This window comes from Colobus angolensis, unplaced genomic scaffold, assembly GCF_000951035.1.
Source record: "Colobus angolensis palliatus isolate OR3802 unplaced genomic scaffold, Cang.pa_1.0 Scaffold20, whole genome shotgun sequence".
NCBI lineage: Eukaryota > Metazoa > Chordata > Mammalia > Primates > Cercopithecidae > Colobus > Colobus angolensis.
The window spans coordinates 2352288-2365081 of NW_012115155.1; the positions used below are offsets into that span (position 1 = coordinate 2352288).

Genomic DNA, 12794 nt, shown 5'->3' on the forward strand with positions numbered 1-12794 from the left:
CTCAATAAATTCGGTATTGATGGACCGTATCTCAAAATAATAAGAGCTATTTATGACAGACCCACAGCCAATATCATGCTGAATGGGCAAAAACTGGAAGCATTCCCCTTAAAAACCAGCATGACAGGGATGCCCTCTCTCACCACTCCTATTCAACATAGTGTTGGAAGTTCTGTCCAGGGCCATCAGGCAAGAGAAAGAAATAAAGGAAAAGAAGAAGTCAAATTGTCCCTGTTTGCAGATGACATGATTGTATATTTAGAAAACCCCATCGTCTCAGCCCAAAATCTTCTTGAGCTGATAAGCAACTTCAGCAAAGTCTCAGCATACAAAATCAATGTGCAAAAATCACAAGCATTCTTATACACCAATAACAGACAAACAGAAAGCCAAATCATGAATGAACTCACATTCACAATTGCTTCAAAGAGAATAAAATACCTAGGAATCCAACTTTAAAGGGATGTGAAGGACCTCTTCCAGGAGAAGTACAAACCACTGCTCAATGAAATAAAAAGAGGACAAACAAATGGAAGAACATTCCATGCTCATGGATAGGAAGAATCAATATCGTGAAAATGCCATACTGCCCAAGGTAATTTATAGATTCAATGCCGCCCCATGACTTTCTTCACAGAATTGGAAAAAACTACTTTAAAGTTCATATGGAACCAAAAAAGAGCGTGCATTGCCAAGACAAGCCTAAGTCAAAAAAACAAAGCTGGAGGCATCACACTACCTGACTTCAAACTATGTTGGGGATCTTTTCATGTGTTTGTTGGCCATTCGTATAACTTCTTTGGAGAAATGTCTATACAAGTCCTTTGCCCATTTTTAAATTTTATCTTTATTGTCTTATTTTTTAGAGACATTATTGCTTAATCACCCAGGCTGGAATGCAGTGGCACGATCATAGGTCACTGTAACCTTGAACTCCTGGCCTTAAGTGATCCTCCTGCCTCAGCTCTCTGAGTAGCTAGGATTACAGGCACACACCACCATGCCCAGCTAATTTTAAAAAACATATTTTTTTTTAGAGATAGGGTCTCACTAAGTTATCTAGACTGGTCTCAAGCTCCTAGCCTCAGGCAATCCTCTTACCTTGGCCCTCCAAAGTGCTGGGATTATAGGTTTGACCTATTGTGCCTGCCCACTCCATTTCTATTTCTTTTTTTTTTTCCGAATCCCATGATAGATTACTCATTTTTAAATTGGGTTTATTTTATTGTTGAGTTGTAGGAGTCCTTGATTGAATATCAATTCCTAATACTAGACTCTTACCACATACATGATTTCGAAATATTTTCTCCCATTCTGTGGATTGTCTTTTCACTTTCTTAGTGATGCTTTTTGATGGATAAAAATTCTTTGTTTTGATGAAGTCGAATTTATCTACTTTTCTTAGGTTGCTTGTACTTTTGGTGTTTTATATAAGAAACCATTGCCAAATTCAAGATCATAATGATGTACTCCTATATATATATATGTATGTATTTTTTTTAACAGTTACATAGCTTTGGCTAGAACTTCCAGTATAGGAAACTTGTATTTAGATCTTCCATCTATTTTCAGTTAATTTTTTCAGCTGGGCATGGTGGCTCCTGCCTATAATCCAGGCTGAGGTGGGAGTATTGTTTGAGCCCAGGAGTTCGAGACCAGCCTGGGCAAGATAGCAAGACCCTGCCTCTACAATTTTTTTTTTTAAACTAGCCAAGCATGGTGGTACATACTTGTAGTTCTAGCTACTTGGGAGGACTGCTTGAGCCAGGAGGTTGAGGATGCAGTGAGTTGCATTCATGCCACTGTACTCCAGCCTGGGTGACAGAGCGAGATCCTGTCTCAAAAAAAAAAAAAAAAAATGTATATGCTGTGAGGTAGGGGTCCAACTTCATTCTTTTGGTTGTGGATAAACAGGTGTCTCTATCCTAGATCTTGGCAGTCCTATCAATCAATTGGTCGTTTCCTTCTGGTCCTGGACTCTCAGTTCTATTCCATTGATCTATATATCTGTCCTTATGCCAGTGCCATGCTGTTTTGATTACTGTAGCTTTGTAGTAAGTTCTGAATTAGGATGTGTGAGTCTTCCAAGATTCTTTTGACAATTAAGGATCTCTTGCCATTTTGTATAAATTTTAGGATCAGCTTTTCCCTTTATGCAAAACAGGCTGCTGGGATTTTAATAGGCATTGCATTGAACCTATAGATTGGTTAGTACTGTAATTTTAACAGTCTTAAGTCTTCAGATACATGATGTAGGATGTCTTTCCATTTATTTAGGTGTTCTTTAATTTCAGTGGTGTTTTGTAGTTTTCAGTGTACAAGTATTTTGCCTCCTTGGTTAAATTGTTTCCTAGGTATTTACATCTTTTATACTGTTGTAATGTTGTTAATTTTGTTTTCAAACTGTTCACTGCTAGTGTATAGAAATACGACCAATTTTTGTGTATTTATCTTGTATTCTGCAACTCTGCTGAGTTTATTAGATCTAATAGGTTTTTTCTGCATTTTTTTAAAAGACGAAGTCTTGCTCTTGTTGCCCAGGCTGGAATGCAATTTCAGCACGATTTCAGTTCACTGCAACCTCTGCTTTCTGTGTTCAAGTGATTCTCTTGCCTCAGCCTCCCTGGTTGCTGTGATTACAGGACCCCACCAGCATGCCCAGCTAATTTTTGTATTTTTTAGTAGAGACAGGATTTCACCATGTTGGCCAGGCTGGTCTTGAACTCCTGACCCCTGCCTGTGATCTGCCTGCCTCAGCCTCCCAAAGTGCTGGGATTACAAGCGTGAGCCACCACACCCGGCCAGTTTTTTCTGCATTCTATAAGATTTTCTATATACATGATTATGGCATCTGTGAATAGTGATAGTTTTACTTCCTTATTTCCAGTTAGGAAGTTTTTATTTCTTTTTCTTACCTGATTGCTTTGGCTAGAACTTGCAAAACAGTGTTGAATAGAAGAGACAAAAATGGGCATTCTTATTTTATTCCTGAAAGGGATAAAGGGAAAGCTTTCAGTCCTTCACCGTTGAGTGTTTTGTGTGTGTTTTTCATATATGCCCTTTACCATACTGTGGAAATTCCCTTCTGTTTGTTTTTATCATGAAAAAGTGTTGCATTTTTGTCATAAGCTTTTTCTGAATCAATTGAGATGCTCATGTGTGGGATATTTTCCTTCATTCTGTTAATGTGATATGGTTTTCTGATACTGAACCACTCTTGTACTTCTAGAACAAATCCTACTCGGTCATGTTATATAAGCTTTTTAATATTCTTCTGGATGCAGTTTGATAGCATTTTTTAAGGACTTTTGCATATATACTTATAAGGGATATTGGTCTGTAGGTTTGTCCAACTCCTGGTGTCAAGCAGTCCTCCTACCTCAGCCTCCCAAATTGCTGGGGATTATAGCTGTGAGTCAGCATGCCTGGCTGGTTTGTAATTTTCTTACATTGTCTTTATTTGACTTTGGTGACAGGGTAATAATATTGGCCTCATAGAATGATTTAGAAAGTGTTCCGTCTTCTTCTGCGTTTTGGAAGAGATTGAGAAAGACTATTGTTAGTTCTTTAAATGTTTGGTAGAGTTCATCAGTGAAGCTATGGTCCTGGGCTTTTTGTTGTTGGAAAGTTTTTGACTACTGATCCAATCTCTTTGCTTATTATAAGTCTGTTCAGATTTTCCATTTCGTCTTGAGTCAGTTTTGGTAATTTGTTTTCAGGAATGTTTGCATTTCACCTAGGTGATTTAATTTACTGGAATAAATTGCTCATAGTATTTTCTTCAAATCCTTTTGTTTTTTACTGAGAGGCTCCACTATTTTTCATTTCTGATATTAGTTGAATCTTTTTTCTTCCTTATAAGTCTAGCTAAATATTTGTCAGTGTTGTTGATCTTTCAGTGAACTAACTTTTGGATTTAAGTTTTTCTTAATAGACATCTACAGAACTCTCCACCCAAAAACAATATACATTCCTCTCATCACCACATGGCACATACTCTAAAGTCGATTACATAATCGAACATAAGTATTCCTCAACAAATGCAGAAGAACTGAAATCAGAGCAGCCACTCTCAGACCACAGCACAATCAAATTTAGAAATCAAGACCAAGAAATTCTCTCAAAACCATACAGTTACATGGAAATGAAATAACCTGCTCCTGAATGACTTTTGGGTATATGATAATAATAAGGCAGAAGTCAAGAAGTTATTTGTAGCTAGTGAGAACAAAAATATGACATACCAGAATCCCTGGGACACAGCTAAGGCAGTGTTAAGAGGGAAATTTAGGTTGGGCGCAGTGGCTCATGCCTGTAATCCCAGCACTTTGGGAGGCCGAGACGGGCGGATCACGAGGTGAGGAGATCAAGACCATCCTGGCTAACACGGTGAAACCCCGTCTCTACTAAAATACAAAAAAAAATTAGCTGGGTGTGGTGGCGGGTGGCTGTAGTTCCAGCTACTCAGGAGGCTGAGGCAGGAGAATGGCGTGAACCCGGGAGGTGGAGCTTGCGGTGAGCCAAGATCGCGCCACTGCACTCCAGAGCAAGACTCCATCTCAAAAAAAAAAAAAAAAGAGGGAAATTTATAGCACTAAATGCCCACATCAAAAAGTTAGAAAGATCTCAATTTTAGCAACCTAATATCAACTAAAAGAACTGGAGAACCAAGAGAAAACCAACCCCCTAACAAAAGATAACCAAACTAACAGAAGATAAGAAAAAAACAAGTTAGACCTGAACCGAAGGAGATCAAGACACACACACACACAAAAAAAAATATATTGAAAAGATAAATAAGGCAGGTGTGGTGACTCATGCCTGTAATCCCAGCACTTTGGAAGGTGGAGGTGGATGGATCACTTGAGACCAGGCATTCAAGATCAGCCTGACCAACATGGCGAAAGCCCATCTCTACTAAAAATACAAAAATTAGATGGGTAGGGTGGCACATGCCTGTTATCCCAGCTACTTTGAATGCTGAGATTCAAGAATAACTGGAACCTGGGAGGTGGAGGTTGCAGTGAGCTGAGATTGCACCATCGCACTCCAGCCTGGGAAACAGTGAGACTCTGTCTCAAAAAAAAATCCAAAAAACCACAAAAGATCAATGAATTCAGGAGTTGTTTCTTTTTTGGAAAAAAATAATAAAACAGACCACGAGGTAGACTAATAAGAAAAGAGAGAGGATCTAAATAAACACAATCAGAAACAACAAAGGAGATATTACTACTGACTCCACAGAAATACATGTAACTATCAGAGAATATTACAAACACCTCTATGCCCATAAACTAGAAAATCTAGAAGAAATTAATAAATTCCTGGACACACACGCTCTCTCAAGGCAGCCAGGAAGAAATTGAATCCTGAACAGACCAATAATGAGCTCCAAAATTGAATCAGTAGTAAACAGCCTACCAAACAAAAAAAGCCCAGGATTAGACAGATTCACAGTTGAATTCTACCAGATATGCAAAGAAGAGGTGGTACCATTACTGCTGAAACTATTTCAAAAAATTGAGGAGGAGAGACTCCTCCCTAACTCATTCTACGAAGGCAGCATCATCCTGATACGAACACCTGGCAATGACACAACAAAAAAAGAAAACTTCAGGCCAGTATTCTTGATGAACATCGATGCAAAAATACTCAACAAAATACTGGCAAACTGAATCCAGCAGCACATCAAAAAGCTTATCCACCACAGTCAGATCCAACCTGGGATGCAAGGTTGGTTCAGCATATGCAAATCAATAAATGTGATTTATCACATAAACAGAACTAAAAACAGAAACCACATGATTATCGCAATAGATGCAGAAAAGGGTTTTGATAAAACTCAACACTGCTTCAGGTTAAAAACTCTCAATAAAATAAGTATTCAAGGAACATACCTCAAAATAATAAAAGCCATCTCTGACAAACCCACAGCCAACATCATACTAAATGGGCAAAAGCTGGAAGCATTCCCCTTGAGAACTGGCACAAGAAAAGATATACCCTCTCTCATCACTCCTGTTAACATAGTATTGGAAGGCCTACTCAGAGCAATCAGGCAAGAGAAAGAAATAAGGGGAATCCAAATAGGAAGCGAGGAAGTCAAACTATCCCTGTTTGCAGATGACATGATTCTATATCTAGAAAACCCCATAGTCTCGGCCTGAAAGCCCCTTAAGCTGATAAACAACTTCATCAAAGTCTCAGGATACAAAATCAGTGTTCAAAAATCACTAGCATTCCTATTCACCAACAATAGTCAAGCCGAGAGCCAAATCAGGAATGCAGTCCTATTCACAGTTGCCCTAAAAAGAATAAAATACCTAGGATTTTCTTGCTTTCCAGGGAGGTGAAGGATCTCTAGAAGGAGAGCTACAAAACACTGCTTAACGAAATCAGAGATGACACAGAGTAATGGAAAAACATTTCATGCCCATGGGTAGGAAGAATCAATATCATTAAAATGGCCATATTGCCCAAAGTAATTTATAGATTCAATGATATTTCTGTTAAACTACTGATAACATTCTTCACAGAACTTGAAGAAACTATTTTAAAATTCATATGGAACCAAAAAAGAGCCCAAATAGCCAAGGCAATCCTAAGCAAAAAGAGGTAGCTGGAGGCATTATGCTACCTGACTTCAGACTATACTCTAGGGCTACAGTAACCAAAACAGCATGGTACTGGTATAAAAACTGACACATAGACCAATGGAACAGAATGGAGCCCAGAAATCGTGCCACACACCTACAACTATCTGATATTCGACAAAGCTGACAGAAACAAGCAATGGGGAAACAGTTCCCTATTCAATAAATGGTGCTGGGATAACTGGCTAACTATATGCAGAAGATTGAAATTGGACCACTTCCTTATACTATGTGCAAAAATCAACTCAAGGCAGATTAAAGACTTAAATGTAAAACCCAAAACTGGAAGACAATCTAGGCAATACAATTCTGGACATAGAAACGGGCAAAGATTTCATGAAGAAGATGCTAAAAGCAATTGCAACAAAAGCAAAAATTGATAAATGAGATCTAATTAAAGAGCTTCTGCATAGCAAAAGAAACTCAGCCAAGTAAGCAGAAAGCCTACAGAATGGGAGAACAGTTTTGCAAACTATGCCTCTGACAAAGGTCTAATACCCAGCATCTATAAGGAACTGAAGCAAATTTACAAGAAAAAAAAAAAAAAACCATTAAAAAGTGGGCAAAGGACTTGAACAGACACCTTTCAAAAGAAGACTTACATGTGGCCAACAAGCATATAGAAAACAGTTCAACATCACTGATCATTAGAGAAATCCAAATCAAAACCACAGTGAGACACCAACTCAACCAGTCAGAATGGCTATTATTAAAAAAAATCAAATAACAGGCGAGGTTGCAGAGAAACAGGAACGCTTATACACTGTTGGTAGGAGTGTAAATTTGTTTAGCCATTGTGGGAAAACAGTGGGTGATTCCTCAAAGACCTAAAACAAATACCATTCAGCCCAGCAGTCCCATTACTGGGTATATACCCAAAGGAATATAAGTCTGTCATAAAGACACATGCACACGTATATTCATTCCAGTACTATTCACAGTAGCAAAGACATGGAATCAACCTAAATGCCCATCAGTGGCAGACTGGATTTTTAAAATGTGGTATGTACACACCTTGAGATACTATACAGCCATAAAAAAGAATGAAATAGAATGAAATTGTGTCCTTTGCAGAAACATGGGTGGAGCTGGAGGCCGTTATCCTTAGCAAACTAACACAGGAACAGAAAACCAAATACTGCGTAAAGTGGTAGCTAAATGATGAGAACACATGGACACATAGAGGAGAAAGACAGACAGTGGAGCCTGTCAGAAGGTAGAGCACACCAGGAGGGAGAGGATCACGAAAAATAACTAATGGGTACTAGGCTTAATACCTGGCTGACAGAATAATCTGTACAACAAACTCCCATGATACAAGTTTACCTGTATAACAAACCTGCACATGTACCTCTGAAGTTAAAAAACAATTATACTTTTCAGCTTCAAAGTTGTTAATTCATTTTTATAATTTTTCTTATTTATTAATATTCTATATTTGTTGGCACATTGTTTTCTTGGTTTCCTTCTTTGTCCACGGTTTCATTTTTTAAAATATTGATGCACTATAGATGTACTTTGTTTCAGGGTACATGTGATAATACATTAAGCACTTGATGGGCACTTAGGTCAGTTCTATATTTTGACTGTAGTGAGTAGAACTGCAATAAGAATGGGAGTGCAGGTGTCTTTTTGATATATTGATTTTCTTTCTTTTGGATGTTTACCCAGTAGTGGAATTGCTGGACCATACGGTCATTCTCTTTTTAGTTTCTGAGGAACCGCCATACTGTTCTTTAAAGTTGCTGTACTAATTTACATTCCCACCAGCAGCATAAGAGGGTTACCCTTTCTATGGGTCCTCACCAGCATCTGTTACTGCCTATCTTTTTAATTATAAAGCCATTTTAACTGGAGTGAGATGATGTCTCATCGTAGTTTGAATTTGCATTTCCCTGATAATTAGTGATGTTGAGCATTTTTTCATATACCTTTCCCTACATGAATTTGTTGCACTTCTTTCCTAAGCCCCTTCTTTGAAAATCCTGCCTGGACCCAGGTCCTATATGATGTGAGTTTATCTTTTTCTTCCTAGTGCTGTGTTAAATGAGAATAATGTGCCCCTCCCCAAAGAGTCTCTTGAGACTCTGACGTATATCACACCTGCCGACAGTGGTTCTGTTCTAAAGGTAAGAATACTTTTACTTCTTAAAATTTTTGCCAAAGACAATTTTGAATTGAATCTTGCAGTATAACCAAGGGCATCTAGTGATTACTGATGGACACTGGGACTTAAGATGTGAGAAGAGCGGCCGAGCACAGGGGCTCACACCTATAATTCCAGCACTTTGGGAGGCCGAGGCATGCGGACCCCTTGAGCTCAGGAGTTTGAGACCAGCCTGAGCAACATGGCACAACCTGTCTCTACCAAAAATACAAAAAATTAGCTGGGCATGGTGGCATGTGCTTATGGTCCCAGCTTCTCAGGAGGCTGAGACAGAAGGATCACTTGAGCATGGGAGGTAGAGGTTGCAGTGAGCTGAGATCATGCCACTGCACTCCATCCTGAGTGAGACTGTCTCAAAAAAAAAAAACGGATGTGATAAAAGGATTGAGCCACAGTTCTCTAGGGAGAATCCTGTTGCCACACCACTCACAAGAGGATCTTAGGGATTCTTCTCCAGTTTGTGTGTACTTTGTTTATATTTTGGGGCTGGTTTTGGATGTTGGCTATGCTTTCACTCATATTTCCTTTTAAGATACAGTGTTGCATGCAAATAGTGACTAAGTGTTTCTTCGATGAAAGAAATAAGGGATCTTGTTGAATTAGTAGTTTCATTTACTCTAGGGCAGGGGTCCCCAATCCCTGTGCTTTAGGCTGGTACTGGTTCATGGCCTGTTAGGAACTGGGCCACACAGCAGGAGGTGAGCTGCAGGCAACCATTGTCGCGTGAGTTCCACTTCCTGTCAGATCAGCTGTGGTGTTAGAATCTCATAGGAGTGCAAACCCTACTGTGAACTGTGCACACGAGGGATCTAGGTTGCTCACTCCTCGTAAGAATCTAATGCCTGATGATTTGAGGTGGAACAGTTTCATCCCAAAACCATACCCCACCCCCAAACCTGGTCCTTGGAAAAACTGTCTTCCACCAAACTGGTCCTTGGTGGCAAAAAGGTTGGGGACTGCTGCTTTAGGGAATGTAAGCTGTGTGAGAGACTTGACCTGTTTTGTTCATGGCTGTATCCCTCAGGCTGGTCTCAAACTCCTGCCCTCAAGCAGTTCTACTACCTTGGCCTCCCAGAGTGCTGGGGTAGCCTAAGTGTCTCAAATAGTACCTGGCACATAATAGACACTAAATAAACATTTGTTGATTGAAACAAACTTTTTGAAATAACAGAGACCTATCACTAATTACATTGCAACATAACCAGATCATCCCAGCTTCTGCCTTTTCTGTATCCACTTGCTAAACCCCTTACCAATTCAGAAATCATAGAAACCCAGTTTATTGCCAATGAATGTTTTAATTTGCAAGTTAAATTAAAAATTGTCCTTGCATGAACACTTACCATTTGTCTCTTTTATTGCATAATGTACATCTCTTGTAATTTGCCAAATACTTCACAAAAAGGAAAAATTAAAAATCACTTGTATTCTCACTACTCAATGAAAGTGTATGGTTGGTATTTAGGTATATAAGTATCTTTCAGATTTTTAGACTTAAAGAAAAAACCCAACCTAAAATATCTTCAGTCAGGCATTTCTTTTCTGCTAATTAAAATCTGAAAAGATACATTGATTAATCATTGGAAATCATTAAGCAGAACCTGAGATGTTTTTAAAGCAGAGAAGGACATTTAGTTCAAAGATTTATTGCATATATAATATGTACCAGACAACTTATTAAGTATTAAAGATTCAAAAATGAATGAATGAAACATGGTCTCAGCTTAACTACCTATAGTCTAGTGGGAGAGAGAATTGTAATATATTGTGGTAGAGACTTGCAGAAGCTGTTATGGTGCACTTAGTCCAGGCAGCAGGGTGGGAAGATGCAAGAGAACAATTTTTCATGTTTTTGTGGTTTAAATTAAGTTGCATGTTGAAATATGAATAGGAGATTCTCCAAGACCTGAAGGCATATAGGCAGAAATGGAAATGTGTAAATGGGTGGCTGAGTGTGATGGCTCATGCCTATAATCCCAGCACTTTAGGCCAAAGCGGTAAGATGGTTTGAGGCCAGGAGTTTGAGACAAGACTGGGCAACATAGGGAGACCCCATTTCTACAAAATTTTTTTTTTTAATTAGCCAGGCATAGTTTTACATGCCTGTAGTCCTGTCTTCTTGGGCAGCTGTTGTGGGAGGATCGTGTAAGCCCAGGAAATTCAGGCTGCAGTGAGCTATGATTGTACCATTACACTACAGCGTGGGTGACAGAGCAAGACCATGTCCCCCCCCCCCGCAAAAAAAAGACAGAAATGTATGAATGAAGGGCCGTTTTTTCTTGTGTGCTATGCCCTAGGTTCTTATTGTTTATTGCCAGATTGGCATTTTATCTTTTGTTGTTTTAAAATTCTCCCAGACCCCCTCCCTCACAGTAGAGAATTGTGTCCTCTATAAGGTACTTCAAGTACTGGTTAACCAAAGGTATTAATTAACATTTATAGGGAGAGAGTTCATATTGTATTATTTTACGAACAGAAGCACCCATAAGTCTAGATAAAGGAGCATTTGGAATTTAGGCATCTCCTTTATCCACTGTCTCCTGTGCTGACCTGTTATTGGTTTTTATTTGTTTGTTTGTTTGTTTTTGAGTTCAAAGTATGATATTACCATACAGAGTAGTACGATTCTCCTCTAGTCTAAAAGTTAAGAGGCTGGGCACAGTGGCTCACACTTGTAATCCCAGCACTTTGAGAGGCCAGGGTAGGAGGATCACTTGAACCCAGGAATTCAAGATCAGCCTGGGCAACATAAGTGAGACCCTGTCTCTATAAAAAAAATTGTCTGGGCATGGTGGTGCACTGTAGTCGCGGCTGCTTGGGAGGCTGAGGTGGGAGGATGGCTCGGGCCCAGGATGTTGGGGCTGCACTGAGTTATGCTTGTGCCACTGCACTCCAGCCTGGACAGGGCGAGACCTTGTCTCAAAAAACATTTTTTTAAATTATTTTATTGTATTTACTTATTTTTTCTTTGAGACGGAGTCTTGCTCTGTCATCTAGTCTGGAGTGCAGTGGCGCGATCTTGGCTCACTGCAACCTCTGCCTCCCAGGTTCACACCATTCTCCTACCTCAACCTCCTGAGTAGCTGGGACTACAGGTGCCCGCCACCAGGCCTGGCTAATATTTTGTGTTTTTAGTAGAGACAGAGTTTCACTGTGTTAGCCAGGATGGTCTAGATCTCCTTTCCTCACTATCCACCCACCTCGCCTCCCAAAGTGCTGGGATTACAGGCGTGAGCCACCACATCTGGCTGTATTTACTTTTTTTTTTTTTTTTTTTGAGACGGAGTCTCGCTCTGTTGCCTAGGCTGGAGTGCAGTGGCTGGATCTCAGCTCACTGCAAGCTCCGCCTCCCGGGTTTATGCCATTCTCCTGCCTCAGCCCCCCAGTAGCTGGGACTACAGGCGCCCGCCACCTCACCCAGCTAGTTTTTTGTATTTTTTAGTAGAGACGGGGTTTCACTGTGTTAGCCAGGATGGTCTTGATCTCCTGACCTCGTAATCCGCCCGTCTCGGTCTCCCAAAGTGCTGGGATTACAGGCTTGAGCCACCGCACCTGGCCTTACTTTTTAAAAATTCATTTTGAGGCAGAATCTCGCTCTGTCACCAAGGCTGGAGTGCAGTGGTGTAATCTTGGCTCACTGCAGCCTCTACCTCCCGGGCTCAAGTGATCTTCCCACCTCAGCCTCCTGAGTAGCTGAGACTACAGCTGGGTGCCACTGTGCCCAGCTAGTTTTGCTCAGTTTTTGTGAAGATGAGGTCTCACTATATTGCCCAGGCTGGTCTTGAACTCCTGGGCTCAAGAGATCTCCTCCCGCCTTGGCCTCTCAGAGTGCCAGGATTACAGGTGTGAGCCACTGCATCCAGCCAAAAAAAGTTTTTTGTAATTAAAAAGTTAAGGCCGGGCGCGGTGGCTCAAGCCTGTAATCCCAGCACTTTGGGAGGCCGAGACGGGCGGATCACGAGGTCAGGAGATCG

At 40.2% G+C, this 12794-nt stretch overlaps 1 protein-coding gene across 1 annotated transcript in view; it reads left to right on the forward strand.

Annotated features, from left to right (window-relative positions):
- The window catches only part of EPB41L5 (erythrocyte membrane protein band 4.1 like 5), a 172707-nt gene that overhangs the window by 148827 nt on the left and 11086 nt on the right, over positions 1-12794 (forward strand). The window contains exon 21 of the mRNA XM_011941716.1: positions 8689-8842. Coding sequence (XP_011797106.1) covers positions 8689-8842 — 154 coding nt within the window. The remainder of the gene's footprint in view (positions 1-8688; positions 8843-12794) is intronic.